The 17,355-nt window shown below is 46.4% G+C and overlaps 1 protein-coding gene across 1 annotated transcript in view; it reads right to left on the minus strand.

Annotated features, from left to right (window-relative positions):
• TBX15 (T-box transcription factor 15) overlaps positions 1-14,805 on the minus strand; it is a 135,210-nt gene extending 120,405 nt beyond the window's left edge. The window contains exon 1 of the mRNA XM_073329070.2: positions 14,346-14,805. Within this exon, the coding sequence (XP_073185171.1) occupies positions 14,346-14,547 (202 nt within the window). The 5' untranslated portion in view covers positions 14,548-14,805. The remainder of the gene's footprint in view (positions 1-14,345) is intronic.
• Between the last annotated feature and the right edge of the window lie 2,550 nt (positions 14,806-17,355).

The following is a 17,355-nucleotide window of genomic DNA, read 5'->3' on the forward strand; positions in this document are numbered from 1 at the left end:
CAGCACACATTCCTTAATAAAGGAAATAGGTAAAGCCCTATCATGTAAGTATAGCCTCACAAAGTCTATTCACCAACACCATTTTCTGCAATATCGAAACAAATCACTACAAATCTCCACAACCATCCCAGCTCTTTGTGAGGGTTTTCTTGAATCCAGGAGCAAACACAGCTACTGTTTCAGGGCTAACCTGAGCAGTCACTAAGAGGGCAACACAACCTTTCTGCCACCCAGCCAGAAAGTTTCAAGATTTGCACAGCAGACCTGCCATGCTACAGTCTTGCATGGGTATCAGTAGCATTAAAGTGGATAATATGCCTGCAGTGCTGGGGAACAGACAGAGCCTTTACCTGAGTTGTTTGATGGACACTTTTTTTATTTGCTCCAAGCAGCCTGGACAGGAAACCCCAAAATCCTAGAACAATAAATCTTTTGTTTATTTTTTAAATTTGAGAGTGAAATAAAAACGTTTAGGCAGCTAGGACTATGTGCTGTACTATATGTTTCCAGGCCTTCCCACACACCTTAAGCACACTGCTTTGAAGGGTAGATCCAACTTCTTACGTTAAAAGCACAGCCTCCGAGTGGTCTTGCATTACGGGCTGTGAAGAAGTTACACCATAAAGAGGTCACATGCTAAAATGCCACAATGATGGGCACGTTATAAAAAACCTAAACTGACAACCAGATAGAAAGCATGAGGAGCATTACCGCCTGGTAACTTTACACTGGAGGCGGACTTGATTCCTTCCATTTGCAAAAAGCAGTCAGCCGGACCTAGAGCCACAAAGAGACGTAAGCATTGCAACACATAATTTTGGGCACCCTGCCACCCAGTGGAATCCTCAGCCTAGAATTCCTAGGCACCCCGAATAAAATGCATAAGGAGAGTTAGGTGCTTAAGAAAGGGATCCTCAGAAGCCTGCAGACTGAGCAAGAAGCTGTCTAAGCTAATCAGTCGGAAATGACAAGGAGAGGGGTGGGGCCAAAGCCTCATTCATCAAAGGGAGTTAGGCACCAAACTCTGGGCTGGAGGGCCTTGAACTGGGATTTCTTATATCCCAGCAGAGGTACCTGACTACCAGGCTATTGGGAGTTCTTAGCAGGAGGAAGGGGTTCTTTATGGCCTCTCTCAAGCACTCATTGAAGCTGTTCCACTGTGTAGAAATAATTTTTGGTGCAGGGTCTTGAGCCCAGCTCTCCCACATCCAAGGGGAGTGCCCTAGCTCTGGCCTATTGGGTATTCTGTGGATATGTATGCATACATACATGCACAAGCCCCCAAAATTCCCCAGCTAATCACCCCTAACCATCTTTTGTGGGGGTTAGGCACACTTTGAACACACCTGCCAGGTTGGGCCATGCAGGTGAGGGAATACCTACTTTGAAAATCCCACCAGGGCTTAGGTGTGAGCTAGGGTGCCAAGCAACTCAGCAGCATCAGGACTCAAGTCAGCTGTGCACATGCCCACCGATGACAACTTCTTTCGGCGATGTGTAGAATATGTACTTGGACAGCCCCCCAGCACAGGTTTAAGTAGCAGTGTAGACGGTGAGGTGAGTAGGGCTGTGGGTATGAACCCGAGTACATTCCTAACATGGCTCTCTACTAGCCCAAGCCAGGCTTTCCCATCTACACTGCTATTTTTAGTACATATTTTAATACAATTTTTAATATTTTTAGAGGCTATCCTGCTGCTTCCCTGCTGCTAGAGCCTTTCCCCACTGCAGGGAAAGAGTCGGGCACCAGGGAAAGGCTCTGGCAGTGGGGATACAGTGGGGAAAACCTCCCTCCTCTCCTGCCAGAACTTTTCACTGACACGTGTAGCTACACATAGCAGTGGGGACACGGTGCATTTTTCAGTATGGCGTGTAACTACGCAGCCCCTCCGTGCCACACAAAGTGGTGTGTAGTGTCAAGGTAGCCTTAGGTACCATCGGAATTTAGAGGCCTACAGCATTAGGCAGTGGCTGAGAGGGGGCTTTGAGAATCTGAGGGGCATAAAGTGCATCTCAGCTGCATTAAGTGGCAGTGAGGCACCTAAGTCCCTTTGTGGATCTAACTCTCTAGCTTTCCTCTAGCTTTCTCTATGATTGATCCAGCATCTCAGCACATCAGAGAGAGATGCCAGTATAAAAATCAGGAACACCTGGTGACTCCACAGATGGGGTGGATGGAGGGCAGTGGCTGGCGGTGAATGCCTGACTGGAGTAGCTGAGACCCTGGGTAACTGCCCAAGGAAGAGGTCATAATGATTTCAGTGGGAGTTTTGGATGATCAGCACCTCTGAAAATTAGGCCACAAAGGTTCAGACCTAAAAGGTCAGCACCATAAAGCCACTGTGCCTGGTGGGTGCTCAGCACTTTACAGGATTTGTCCCTAATACAGTAGCTAGCAGGTAAACAAGACTTCAGCATAACTTTAGGTTTATCATCTTCCACAACATGATAAAGAATAGGCACTTTGTTACTTCATTTCATTTTTAAATGTTGTATGTCATAGTCAGAGTTTAAGGCCAAAAGGGACCACTAGATCATCCAGCCTGACCACCGGTATATCACAGGTCACCAGCATCACTAAGCCACCCACACAGGAAACCCAACAGTCAGAATTAGACCAAAGTATCACAGCCTTGTGTGTGTCTGGTAAATACATAAAAAGAGCAATTTCAGAAGCAATTGCTACATTTGCAAGAGGAAATGTTGCCTAAAGATTTATGATCACCCATCTCAATTATCTCACGGAGGTTTATTTAAGCTTAGGCAGCATTTAGTATAATGTATGGGCTAGACCTTGCTCCCACGGAAACCAGTGGGAGTGTCGCTGTTAGCTACTGTGAGAACATGAGCAGATCCTATTCATTTTATTTCCTGTACTTTTCTCACCCAGATGCACAGGAGAGCTAATGGCAGAATAAAACCAGGTGAAATGTAATGCACATCCGAATGATTTCAGACGCACCGACTAAGATGTAGGGATAGCCGGACAGCACTGGGAAGATCTGGGAGCCAAGTTACACAAAATGTGATTTGTAAAGGTCATAAACAAGCCAAAACAGCTGGATATTTAAACTAATAACATCTTTGATCTTATAAAAGGATTTCTGAATGGGATTGAGGCTCATCAAAACGCCAAGCTGATTCCTAGTAACTGTGAGAAAATCACCTTCAATCTAATTTTCCTGGAAGAAGCAAATGGGATGAGGCAATGTACAGAACTTTCCTTCCTGAGCCCCACACTGGACATCGCTAGCTAGAGCCCAGGAGAGTTGCACAAGGTAAATACACTTCGCAATGTGAAGTCCTCAGGAATTGATGGTGCTGTGAAACTGATCGAAGAAACCAGAGCCACTCTGACATCTCCCGCTCGTGAGCTTTGGGTTGGTGTGTGGCAGTCCAGATCAGTTCAACAGACAGTCTGATAATAGAAAAGGAGGACTTGTGGCACCTTAGAGACTAACCAATTTATTTGAGCATAAGCTTTCGTGAGCTACAGCTCACTTCATCGGATGCATACCGTGGAAACTGCAGCAGACTTTATATACACACAGAGAATATGAAACAATCTGTGTGTATATAAAGTCTGCTGCAGTTTCCACGGTATGCATCCGATGAAGTGAGCTGTAGCTCACGAAAGCTTATGCTCAAATAAATTGGTTAGTCTCTAAGGTGCCACAAGTACTCCTTTTCTTTTTGCGAATACAGACTAACACGGCTGCTACTCTGAAGTCTGATAATACTGATTATAAAGATTATTAATTATGGGGCTTGTGAGACCACAAAGAGGTTTATAAAATGTAACCCTGAGTTTGGAACTGTGATTCTTCCCTGCCGATGGAACTTGTGCCGCTGCACTTGTGAGATAATTATCCAGCCACTCTCTAACACTAGTTTTATTTTCTTAAAATAATGTATTGATTAATTGAAAATCATAACAGTGCTAGGTTCTAACAATACGGCCTTGAGGCAATATAGTGTATGCAATTTGCTATGCAAACTTCCACAAATAGCTCTGCTGAAGCACCCTCAGTCCTGATCTGCATCCCTATTTCAATCCTGGGACATCTTCAGCAGCTCAGCTGTATAAATTATATGGAGGTTTTGCAATGTGTGCAGATGTTTATTAGAGTTTTTGATGAGAGACCACCAAATTTATGTTCCCTTGTGACCTGGTCTAGAGTTGAATGCAGCTCTCCAAAGGTAAGGTGAGGTGCTGGTGCACTAATTCACTCAGCACCAAGGCCTCAATATTGGGACCACATCCACAGAAATGTGCTGATTATTAATATAACTTGTATCAGTTCCTAACCAGTTTGTAAGCTACTCTTCAGAAACTGTAAATCTGTTATTTTAAGGCTGGTTGGCAGTAACTGCTTTCCAAGCTATGCCCACCAGCTTCCTGCCTGCTGTGGATATCACTGGTGATGTACATTTGACAACACTCTAGGTGTTTCCTATGTGCCCATCATGGAAGGCAGAGCCCTTGTCAGTGTGGTGGGGAAACAGAGACAGATTAGATGTGAACATGGAAGTAAATCTTAGGAAGACAAACTGTTAGTGGCTGGGCTGAAGTATTTGCTGGCCTCACTCTGGCCTACATTACAGTCATAATTTACATTTACAAATATAGATTTTAACATTTTAACAAACATTTTATATCTTACATTGTCTCTGGAGCAATCTTTGGACAACTATTTTGCATCTGTCACTGGATCTTCTTCACTCCATCTTCACAATATTGTCAGATCAATAGGGCTACTTAGAAAATGGCTCATGGAGATATTCATTTATCTAATCCTTTTGTCACTTCTCTGAATGATTTTGTAACTCATCATTTTCTAGTCTGCCAGTCTACTCAGTTAAAATATTGGTTTTGGTATGAATACTGCTGATAGAGCTTTAACTGGACCTAGGTTTTCTGATCATGTTACAGTTGTAAAATATCTTTACTGGCTTCCAGTAACATTTCAGTTTAATTTTACAATAATAATACTTTGCATTTTTCTAGACACTGTCACTGTTGGGCCTTACAAATATTACCAGAAGAAGAAGAAGTATTTTCTACCCAAGGATCTCAAAGTGCTTTACCAATCAGTTAGGTTAATATTATTATCTATATTTTACAGAGGGTGAAACTGAGGCTCAAAGGCCTTGTCTAGACTGACATTTTTTTCTGAAAAATATCCCAGCATTGCTAACAACGTGCAGTGCATCACTATTAGTGATAGCAGTTGAGAAAGCTCTCGTGTAGATATGGTACCGGAGAATGCCAATACTTTTAACATTGTGTTGTGTAGAGGAGCTCTAAGCAGGGTTAGATGACAAGGCGCTTTAAAAGACAAGGGTTACCTGGAGTCCTGTTTATACTATGCTTCCCATTGTTGCTGCTGCCAGCAGAGATGTACCATTTTTAGCAAAGATGGAAGTGTTTTTTCGTTCATTTGTTCATTTAAAAGGCTACTGTGGTTCAACCTAAAAGATTAAATGAAAGCTGGGAACACCATGCACCCTGACTAGCAAATTCTCATCATTTCACCTCTGCTTCTACTATTGAATATTAAATGCTTCCCTCTCCCCTGCTGCAAACCATACAATATCATTAAAAGTGTTTGCACAAGATGTTTGAGCACTAATATTTGGTCACAAACTAATAAAATTCCATCGCTAGGTACTGAGAAACCCAGGCCTTCTGGGAAACTATGATAATCTCAGAAGCCTTTTTTATAGTATACTAATACTTAAAGGAAGTATTTTTTCACACAATGCAGTCAACCTGTGGAACTCCTTGCCGGAGGATGTTGTGAAGGCCAAGACTATAACAGGGTTCAAGAAAGAACTACATAAGTTCATGGAGGATAGGTCCAGCAATGGCTATTAGCCAGGATGGGCAGGGATGGTGTCCCGAGTCTCTGTTTGCCAGAAGCTGGGAATGAGCAACAGGAGATGGATCACTTGATGATTACCTGGTCTGTTCATTCCCTCTGGGGCACCTGGCATTGGCCACTGTCAGAAGGCAGGATGCTGGGCTAGATGGACCTTTGGTCTGACCCAGTATAGCCATTCTTATGTTCTTATAGTAGAAAATCCCACCAACTTAACTAAAAAATTGATTTAGTTACACCAGCATAAATCCCTGCTATAGATGTACTTAAACTGGTTTACATTGCACTTAAACTGATTTAGCTTAAAGCATAAATTGGTTGAAGTGCTTTTTGAACCAGTTTCAGTAAATGTACATTAGGGGTTTGCCCCTGTGTAATTGCATTGATTTTAATGAGTTTTGTTACACCAGCACATTTTATAATATAGCCCAGGGCTCAGAGAGAGACAGAGAGAGAGAGATTTTAAAACCATGTTGGTCCTTGAGGGCCCAAGACTGCAAACCTTGTTTCATACAAGAAATCCATTGACTTCAATAGGAATACTTGACTTGTGTGAGTAATTCTTACTCATGTGAAGAGGGGTTTGCAGGACCAGGCCCTACAGCAATAGAAACGTTCTTCTCTGGAGGTACCAGACTTACAATTGTAGAATAATAGAAACGTAAGGCTCGAAGGAACTTCAAGAGATCATCTAATCCATCCCCTGCACTGAGCCAGGGTCTCACAATCTCGCTCTTGCTTTTCCATCTGAAAAAGGCATCAGTTTTCTGTAAAGACAGATATAGATAGACCAGGACACCTCTGCCTGAGGGAGACTAGCTAAGCTGATATTTGATATAAGAGCTCAGCCTGAAGTGGGAGGAAAGAGATGTGATGGATGGTTAGTAGGAAGTTACTTGACTTGTGCCTGTAATTGAAGCTCTTTGGATTTTCCCTGAGATCTCGTCACACACAAGAATGTCCTTTGAATTCCTGCCTTTTCCCACTTCATGCAGATGGAATAATTTTGGACAGTTTTGGATATTCAAAATAAGTCACAAAGAAAGCAAAACATTGTCTGATATGCTGTCTCCTTTCTAAGACTCTGCTGTCTTGGAAACAATTCCTGGATTTTTTCATATTATTCCATTACCTGCAGTCTTAGTTCAGTGTGAGTAATTCACTTCCCTGCAGGAAGAGTTTAACAGGCATGACAGCGAAGCCCACCAATTCAATAAGATATAGATTACTATAGAGATAAACCCTTCTCATTCACTCGCTCTTTCCTCAAGAATGAAAGGTCAAGGTTGGATGAACTTGAGCAACACAAACCTCGCCTGCACTCCCACACTGTACTCCTGGTTCCCATCTAGACAGCTCCATCTCCTTTTCTCTACCTTCTGACAGCAAGAGCCTCCACTCTATGGGCAAAGCGCAGGGGGAGCATACATGTCCTGGAGGTTACATTTTTATTATTTCCTCAAATTATCAAACACAGCACAGACTATCACAGTCTCAGCCACTTCTGCTCAAATACACATTTAGAGCTTTCTAGCTAACACTTAATTCTAATACAGCATTTGGGATCTGCAGATCACAAAGGGGGAGTAGTTTTCATACACCCCATTTTACAGATGGGCAAGCTGAAGCACAGAACGGTGACTTAACCTGTATAAGGTTCCACACCAAGTGAGTGGCAGAACTAAGAATGGAACTGAAGTTTCCCAACTCCTCTTCCTCTGCCCTGGTTGCCTCACCACACTCTATCAGATAGGTCTTAACCAAAACTCAACTCTAAACAACCAAAGCTGGAACCATATTTTGCAGCTTAGGCCCATGGGGGATATGTCCATCAATGGCTATTAGCCAAGATGGTCAGGGATGCAACCCCGTGCTTTGAGTGTCCCTAAGCATCTGACTGCCGGATGGTGGGACTGGACGACAAAGGATGGATCACTTGATAATTGCCCTGGTCTGTTCATTCTCTCCGATGTATCTGGCGTTGGCCACTGTAGGAAGACAAGATACTGGGCTAGATGGACCATTGGTCTGACCCAGTATGGCTGTTCTTATTTCTAAACTATATACATTATACATAGATTCACATACATGAATAGGAACGTACGTAATAATGTATATACATTAAAATAACAAATAAAGTGGTGATTATATCTCTGGGATCAATTGTGAAAGCATGTGGCAAACTGTATTTATTGTTGCAGGAATTACCAGCCCTTTGACTCTCTTACCTGCTTTCTGCCCACTAATCCCTCTTGGCCAGGATTACTTCCCAGTTCTAAACCTCTGAGCAGATTTAGACAGCTGCTGTTTGTTGTAGTTATTTTAGACATCCTTGCTTTCTCCTTTCCTCAAAGTCTGGAATTTCTCCCACAAAATTACATGATGCTAAAGTGCAAGATGGTCAGTATTCAGTCCAGGGGCAGGTTTAAGATGAATAGCTCATGAACACTTAGGTCTAGGCATAAGAGCTTTCTATCAATGGAAAGGCCCTGGGAATTCCCCCCTAGCCAAGGGTGTAACGCTTTTGTCTCTAATATTGGTAGGACACAAGTCATCACACCATAAAATTAGGACAGTGTGGTGGAGCTTTTTTAGATCTTTCTAAAATGTATTATTTTCTCTCCCTCTAAAGCCCCACAGTAACTAGGCTGTATGCTGTGACAGGAAGAAGGATATGAAATGCTGATCGAATTTGACAAAATGTAAAACTCTCAAACATTTTCGTCTTTAAAATATGTGGCATAAACAATATCCTGGAGGACTGTGTAGCATCAAGGTGTTACAGGCATTTGTTTAGGGAAATGTGCATATTTCACTGGTGGCTTCTCTGCTTGTAGTATGGCTATCTTAAACTCAAAGAATAAAAACGCTTACCACACCACTTTGATCCCGCTCCCTCGCTCTCTAATACAGATAATGGGCCTGCCTATCTCTCTAAAAGTACAACGTTGGCAACTGAGAGAAGAACTGTGCTTCAAAGGAGAATCCAGATTTCAGAGGTTATCAGTCACCATGAGAAACTTCAGTCACAAATTTCTGATGAGCTGATGAGCTCACTAAACTCTCCCCCCAGCCTGCTAATTTCACTCCGTCACTGATGAAAGATACAGCTGTAAACAATGATGAATAAATTATACATAAAGGATTGAAAGATACAGTGATTAGGACACTGCGGACTTTAGCGCTGATCATACCTGGAAAATACCTGGAAACCCAGAGACACCAGGGATATGTGTTAATTGATTGACGGTCTAAAACCGTTACGGGGCTGGGCATTTCAGTGTCTGAATTAACCCACCAGCTAGTTTTCCCCATCTCTGAACTGCGGCTAATATTCACCCACTTCCCAGAGGCATGGAACGCTCCGACTCATTCGTGTTTGCAGCGCGCGTTGAGATCCGCAGGTGACAGGCAGCAGCGCGGAGCAGAGCGTCATTACTGCTCGGGCAATAAGCCCCTGAGATGGGAGTAGCCTAGGCGAGGCCGTTCCGGGCAGGTCAAGGCCAGGCCCCTACAGCAGTTAATCTGCAGCACTAGGGACCAGAGTCATTGCTCCCCTGGGCCGCAAGCTCAGCTCCGGAGCCACTGCAAACCCTCGGCTAGGGAGGCCGCAGTGGGAGCAAGAGAGAAGGAGGCTCGCAGGGGGTGGGAGGCTCGCGGATCCGGGTGCTGAGCTTCCCTCTGGCCGCCTGCAGCTGCTCGGCTCCCGGCAGGGTCTCACTCAACGCCTGGCACCTACGTGTCAACCTGGCCGGCGCAGACAGAAGGGCCCTTTCACTCAAGGCGGTGCATGTGCCGCAGCCCTGGTGAAAGGAGATTTCAGCGCCTGCCTCCTGCCAGGCCTGGGCAGGCTGCGTCCTCCATTAGCTCCCAGCCCCACGGCAGCTCCCCGCGCCACTCCCCTGCGCTCCACGCTGGCCCAGGGCTGCCGCGGGCTTTCCTTCATATTCGCCCCTCATCCTCGCCCAGCCGCCCGCAGCAGGCCCTGCACATGCCCCGGGGCCAGGGCCAGCCCAGCCCCCCCCCCCCCCCCTTCATAGAATCTCAGGGTTGGAAGGGACCTCAGGAGGTCATCTAGTCCAACCCCCTGCTCAAAGCAGGACCAATCCCCCATTTTTGCCCCAGATCCCAAATGGCCCCCTCAAGGATTGAACTCGCAACCCTGGGTTTAGCAGGCCAATGCTCAAACCCCTGAGCCATCCCGCCCCCCAAAAGAAACCCGAACCTGCGCGGGGAGACCCCAATGGGTTTCTAGTCCATCGCCTTAACCACTGGCCCAGGACTACACTGCTGCCCCAGGCCCAGCCCGCTCCCCTAGCGCTGCTGCGGGCCGCGTGGCAAGGCCAGTTCTGAGACCCAGCCGGCCTCCTGCTGCTCCGGGCTCCCCCCAGCCGGCCTGCTGGGCCCAGCCACCCAGCGGAGCGGTGGGGATCCGGAACCACCCCCCGTTCTGGGCCTAAGGCCTGGGCTCCGGGCCCTGGGCAGAGGAGCGGAACTGGGCTTCGCTCCCCCCCGCACGGGGAGGGGGGGGAGGGGTCACTGCCTGGAGCCAGGGCGCATTTTTAAGGCTGTATTGACACTTGTGGGGCGTTTTTCCTTGCGAGGACTCTGCGCTGACCACGCCGTTACCGAATAAGCCCGCCTCACCCTGGCGCCTCACCCCGCGCGCACCCATTCCTGCAGGGCCCCGGCCCCTCACGCAGGGACAACCGGCACCGGCCGCCGGCTCTCTCGGCGCGGCCCACACACGCGCTTAGAAAGTCTCCAAACAGCCCCGGCCACGCCGGGTGCACACGGCACGAGACCCCAGCTCACCCGCGAGGGGGGCGTCACCCCGGGTGCCTTTCGCCTAGCGCTGGGATTCAAAGCCAGCTTCAGACCCGCCTCAGCCGAGCCGCCTAGAGCCGCCCGGCCCCTCTGCCGGCGGGAGGCATGGCTGAGGCATCAGTAACGCGCACCTTTAGAAACCCCGAAGCTTTCTCCAAGTCATTCTCCCCCGCCACAGGCAGGGCCCTTCACTTCGGGAGAGGGGGGGCCTCTGCCCGGCTCAGGCTCTCAGGTCTCCTTCCTGTTGAATACACCCGCACGCAAGGCCTTGGGCATGGCCGGGAAGTCCCACTACTCGGCGGTTTGTTTAACCCAAAGGGAGACGTGTGGACGTGCCGAGGTCCCCCCCAGGTGCACGCGGTTTTGTGCGGAATGGCTCTGGCCCGATGCAGCGCGGGAGTCGCCAAAAGGGCGCTGCCAAACAAGACTGAAAAGGAGACGCGGCGTCCGGCAGCAACACCGGCATTAGCGTGTCCCAGAACACGCCATTCCGACAGCATCCAGTCATCCCGCTCGCTCGGGCAGGTCCCCGGGGAGAGGCGTTAACACCTCAGCTACCCCCTGCTAAACCCAAACCCCAGGCGCCTTGATAACGAAGAGAAAACTATGGAATTGAAGTAGCAAACGAGTCCCAGCTACGCCCGGCTTCCATTACATAGTACAGACAGGCGTCGCAATATAGTAGCATGAATTACTATTAATGATTGGTTATTAAGTATTGGTTACTTATTATGCATTGTTATTATTTAGAATATTTTATGCTCGGCCTAATTGTCATGATTCTAAAACCTCTCGGTATCCAATTTTGTTTCTTTAATTTCAATTTAATACAATTAAAATTAAACCCTAGTAGGTAACGGAAAACTTTTAACAAAAATTGGCTTGAAAATATGGAATTGATGGGAAGTAATAAGAATAAATCCACTGTCGACGTACAACATTGTTGATTATTTGCTGTAATATTTGGTGCAAACACTTTGAATTTGGGCTATTATCTTTTTTGTTTATCTTCTAATGCATCTTTTGAGATTTATTAAGATTTAAATACTTTAGCTTCAAAGTTTGCATTTAATTGGTAATTTTGTTGTTGTAAATAAGCATGGTATATGGTCTACATGTATATGTATATAGATGTTTGTATCTATATCAGCTAATCTGTTTTCACCCAGTAGCAAAGGAAAACTACAGTAGATTTGGACTGAGTTGATTTAATGAAGTGATTGTGCAAATTGCACTCGCAGATTTTTTTTATATTTATTCTAGCACCCTAAAAATGATTTTAAAATCTGGCCTTGATTTGCTGTGCTTTATGAAAACACTTTGCTTTCCAATATTTCAGACGTTAGCAGCCGTGTTTACCCGCTTTCCAAGTCTGGCGCTTTGGGGTGTCTCTCTTTATTCCAGATTCATGCAGAAATGGACAAGTTAAACAGTCTTATGCTTTGTGTGTAACCTCCAATAAAGGGTATTAATTGGAAATTAAAATAACAAAAAACGGGATAACACGCAGATCTGCCAGATTACTGAAGAAGGGATTTTATTGGTTGATTGATTGATTTTCTTGAGGAATAATTAGTAAACTAGGTTTACTTCTCTCTCTTTCTTTTTATTCTTGTCTCCACTCTTTCTCATTGCTAGGGAGCATTTTCTTCACAGGGAATTCCCTAACCATAAAATTTTAGGCAGGTCTCTTTGGGTTACATAGGGAGAAGAAACTGAAGTTGTCGCAATTCAGATAACTATTATTAATCATAAAATTCCTTGAGAGCTGGAGGGAGGGGGAAAGGGTCTCGAGAATTTTCAATATTTTCCCACCTTCCTTTTTTTAAAATCCTTTTTTACAATTGTAAACTTTTGACCAGTACCTTTCTGTCCGATTTTTATGCTGGATTTGAGAAAAGCGATCTTTATTTAGTCATTTAAAATTGTACAAAAAATTACGTATTTGCGTCCCAAAGTATCGTGGGTTCAAGTGAGTACAGGAGGCATTGATTTTTTCAGCGAGGAACCGAAAACTCTTCCTTCCCCAGACACAAAAAGTGATTTGGACATTATTTAGAATTCCCTTTCGCCACTAAGCATAATAATAATGGTAATAATAATTGCTGTAATCGCATTTTAAGATATTGTGTAGCCGCAACGAGCCGAAGGCAACTAGCCTAGCAAGACGGTTGTGTCATCGGGTGAAAAGGAATAGTTTTCATCCAGTGTCTGTTTTCTTTCCCCCCGTAGCTCTAGCCGTGGCATTGATCCGTACTTCTGTACTCCCTGAGAATATTTACAGACAGGGACTTCTGTGGAATACATTTGCTTTTTAAAATGGAAATTAGGCATGAGTCAAATCACCAAGGGACAATAGTTGAATTTTTCACTCAGGCAAATCTCTTAATTAAGTCAATATTTTAATTCTTTTTTAAAACAAGTAAAAACTGAGTGAGAGAATCCAGCCTGTTCTCCCAGACAATCCTCAGCAGGAATCCGAGCTGCGGCCAACCGGCCTGTCTTTTACCTTTTGTGTTGTTACCCCCGGGGGTTGTTTTCCACAATTTACCCAGTATCTGTCATTGAATGCACGTAGGCAGTATTGAATCTAGGACTGTAATTCAGCCGTCTTTTAATGCGTTTCATTTCTTTCCCTTTCCCTTTCTACCGGAAAGGCTGGAATCGAGGAGGGCCAGGCCCAGGGCGCAAGCGGGGAGATCGCTACTATTACAAGGGGCCGCCTGGCCGGGAGCAGAGCTCCCCACCGAACTTAAGGGCGAGCCCCGCTCAAAGCCGGACCGGCTCGTATGGCCCGGGGCTGTCGGCCTGAGCCGTCAGCCGGCTGCTGCGGGCCTGTCACTGCGGCGCTGGGACCTCTCTCCCCAGCACAGAGAGCTAGCTCGGCACGAGCGCCAGCTCCCTCCGGGGCCCGATCCTGCCGCCTTCACCCTCAATGGCACTTTGCCCGTCGGCCTCCCCGGGGTCAGGATCAGGCCCCAGCCCCCTGGGGCCGCTCAGGGCGGGCTTCGCTGCACAGGGCATTTTACCCACGCCTGCTGCTCCCTGCGTTTCTGTGCTGCTTTCACTGGCCAGCCCCAGCACGGGCGTTTCTCGCAATCCGCGCTCCGTCAGGCCGGCTGGAGCTTTCGCCTCCTGCCAACAGCTGTTCGCCCCGGACTGGGCGCTTTTGTTTTCATGGGAGCCAAGTGCCTGCAAAAGCCGGGCGAGGCGGCTCACAGAGCGTGCTTGGGAGTCCGGAACCGGGGGGAACCACCTCGCCGCCCAGTATTGACCCCCCCCCCGCACACACACTCACTCACACTCACACACACACACACACACACACTCTCCAGTGCTCAGAAATTGCACTAGTTGCTCGGCGCCCTGCAAAGCGGCGGCGCAAGGCAAGGCGGGTGTCCGAAGCCAGCCGGCAGCTAGCAATGCCCAGCGCGCTAGAGAGACCTGGGGAGGTGGGGGGGAAGCAGCGGCGCCGTGCCCCGCCTGGGGGCTGTCAGAGCCAGAGAAAGGGAGCGGGAGACAGTCCCCTCTCCGCCAAGCAGGAGACCGGGGGCTGGGCAAGGCCCGCGAAGGGGCCCGCGGCTGCGAGGGGCTCTTTGGGAAGCGCGGTGGGGATAGAAAAGACGGGTCACTAACCGGGGTTGAGGTCCAGGCACTGGCTCGGGTCTTCGTTCTCCCCTAGCTGGCCATTGGGGCTGAGGCTCTCCATGGACAAATCCAACCCCTTGTCCTCCCAGTCTCGCAGTTTCCGCTTTTTATTTGTCCCAATCAAGGCTTCTACCGAGAAAGCGTGAGCCCGGGAGCTGAGGGCTACTGCAGATCTTCTCCGCTCACTCATCTTAGCCCCCAGCCCGGAGCCGCGCCAGAGGAGCAACCGGGGGCTCGGACGGCAGAGCTTGGGGAGCAGAGGCAAAGGCCGTCGCCTCTCTCCCCACCAGCCCCTCCCCAGCTGCGCCTCCAGAAGAGCCCTGAGTCCTCTGTCGGCTCTACATGAGGCAGGGCCGGGCGAGAGTGGGCAGCCCAGGTCCTCAGCACTTGCTCAGAGGGGTTGCAGGCTGGATTGCATCTTTTTTCCCCCCCTCTCTCTCTCCTTCCCCTTCTGCCTCCCTCTGATTGATACAAACTTCTGGGAATTTTTTTCCCAAAGAGTTAGGCAGGCTGCTTGCGCCTGTCAAAAAAAAAAAAAAAGTCCCTGGCCAATAGGAGGAAGGGAAGGAGAGAAAACCAAAAGCTGAAACCCAATGAGGAGGGGAGAGAGACTCAGGCTTGAGGGCTAAGAATTTGGCCTGGTGGGTCCTGGAACCCTGGAGGAGAATTAACCCTTTGAAGAATGGAGACGGGCAGGGGGAAAAAGCTAGCTATAAATGCAGCGCGGTGACAACGCCAACGCTTATCTAACCCCCTCCGCACCCAGAGTTTTTAGCGACTTCTGGCCACTAAAGCACCAGAGTATTTGGAAGGGCCTTAAAAGGTGGGACTTAAAGATCAGGGACTGTTTGCAGGACGCCCTCAAACGCCGCGCTGTTGTCTTTGTTGCTGCTGCTGCTGGTGGTGATGGTGGTTTCCCGTTCAAAAATAAGGGCTTTGTGTATGAGACCCGTTTTCCCTCGGAACGATGTCAGATGTTTAAGTGATTTTGATAACCATCGGGCTGTGAAATCGGCGTTAAACTGACTGCGCCATTTTGCCCTAAGTTTTAAATATTTGCTACCATTGGGACTACCTTATATTTTGGCATTTGGATTTTTTCCATGTTCTTTTGCTAGTGTATAATTTTATCCCGCCAGAGAAAATCCGCTCAAGGCCAACTCTGGCACAGGCAGTTGTCTGGATATTTATTCAAAACCTTAATTAAGGATTTTTCATACAGCGCTGTTTGAGATTTATATACACATAAATAAATAATAGTATATATCTGTATAACCACCTGGGTAGTGAGTTCGTAGTAAACAGAAAATTAGCTCTATTTACCAAGAAAAAAACCCCACGATATGTTTCCGCTCATGTTTTTCTTTCAGCAAGAAACATATTTTGAATGATTAGCTAGAAAGATAAACACAACGCTGAGCATTTAATGAAGTAAATAATAAATGAAACATGGAAAATATATCAACAAAATAGAAATTAGAAAAATAGAAGGCCGACCGACATGATAATTGGATCTTCCACATCTAATAAATTAGGAGGAAAATGTAATAGACACTTCAAATTCAGTAATGGATTGATTGATTGATCGATTTATGTATTTATTTATTTATTTCGATGGTTACAGAAGGAAAAAGAGAGAAATGGCTGACCTGGAGCTGTTTTCAAAGTAGGTAGAATGGCTGGACATGGTTAAGCTAATTTTAAATTAACCTTTGCGATGGAATCGCCATCCCAAAGACTTCTGGGCAGAAATCAAAACTTTGAGCATAAAAGTGCTGGAACTCTGAGCATAAGTGCATAAGTGCTGTTGCACCTCCTGGCTTGAAGGGTTCCCATCATATACAGGCTTTACAGTTTGCTTCAGTAGCTCTCCGCACCCCCATTGTACACATTGTTCCAGCGCCCCTGACTTTGGGGCAGCCGTGGATCAGTTTCTGGGGCTGAACGCACACACATCCATGTCTAGGTGTGTGGTATCAAAGACGCTTTCACAGCTCTCTTTCCATCCCAATACTCTGAAGTCCTCTGGTAAAGTTAAAGCAATAACCTTTTGCGAGGAAGAGGTTTTAAAGATAAAAGACCTGAAAGGTGTGATTTCAACGGCTGAGTAACACGGGGAAACTCGATGCAATTTTCCTGAGCGGGAACTGGGAATTGTTTTTTTCAAAATATATCGCTTTCGACGGCTCACTTCCATAGACACCGGGCACATATTCAGCGACAAACTGGGGTGCACTGGGGTATTCTTGCCTTTCCCTGCATCGCAGGCCATTTGGGGCTTAGGGCGTTCTCAGCTAGCCCTGGTTACAAAGGGACCATTCGGAAGGGAGGTTTTGAGGAAGCTAGAATTATTATTTATTATTATTATTTACATTCTTAGGGAACTGGAAAGGTCAGACTTATTTAAATACGATTGTTTTCCAGGGGTTTTCGCTCTAAACCTAATAGAGAAGAAATTTCCTGAAAAATGATCCCCTCTTTTCTGCACTCCTGATAGCATTCTTCTGCGAGATAGACACAGCCAGAACGATTTTACAGGAGAGTCGCAAGTTAGGAGGTAGATTTGAAGGGGGAGGGGGGAGACCAAGAAAACACAGAATCACTTATGAAGTTCAGCAAAACGGAATTGTATTTGAAAAGCAGTATATTTAAATCCCATGTTGAGCTTATATTTCCTTCAGATACGTTTCTCAGGCTTTTTAAAAAGTGTTGGTTTAGTAGACAATAGTTTTTTTAATTATCTACCAATTTTCATTCTAATTGTTAAGATATATAGATCACACACACACACACACACACATCCCCCGCATGTGCTATACAACCTTTAGTTTCAAAGGTTCTGATACAGGAACAAGTTTTTTTAATAAAATGTACAAAACCTCTAGCATATCTAGATTACATCCCATAATCATACAATCGATAATTATAGACTCAAAGGGTCACAGAGTTTGTCAATAATTGAGAAGAAGCAAGATTTTCAGATACTAATTTCCATTTG

Source organism: Lepidochelys kempii, chromosome 1, assembly GCF_965140285.1.
Source record: "Lepidochelys kempii isolate rLepKem1 chromosome 1, rLepKem1.hap1, whole genome shotgun sequence".
Lineage (NCBI taxonomy): Eukaryota > Metazoa > Chordata > Testudines > Cheloniidae > Lepidochelys > Lepidochelys kempii.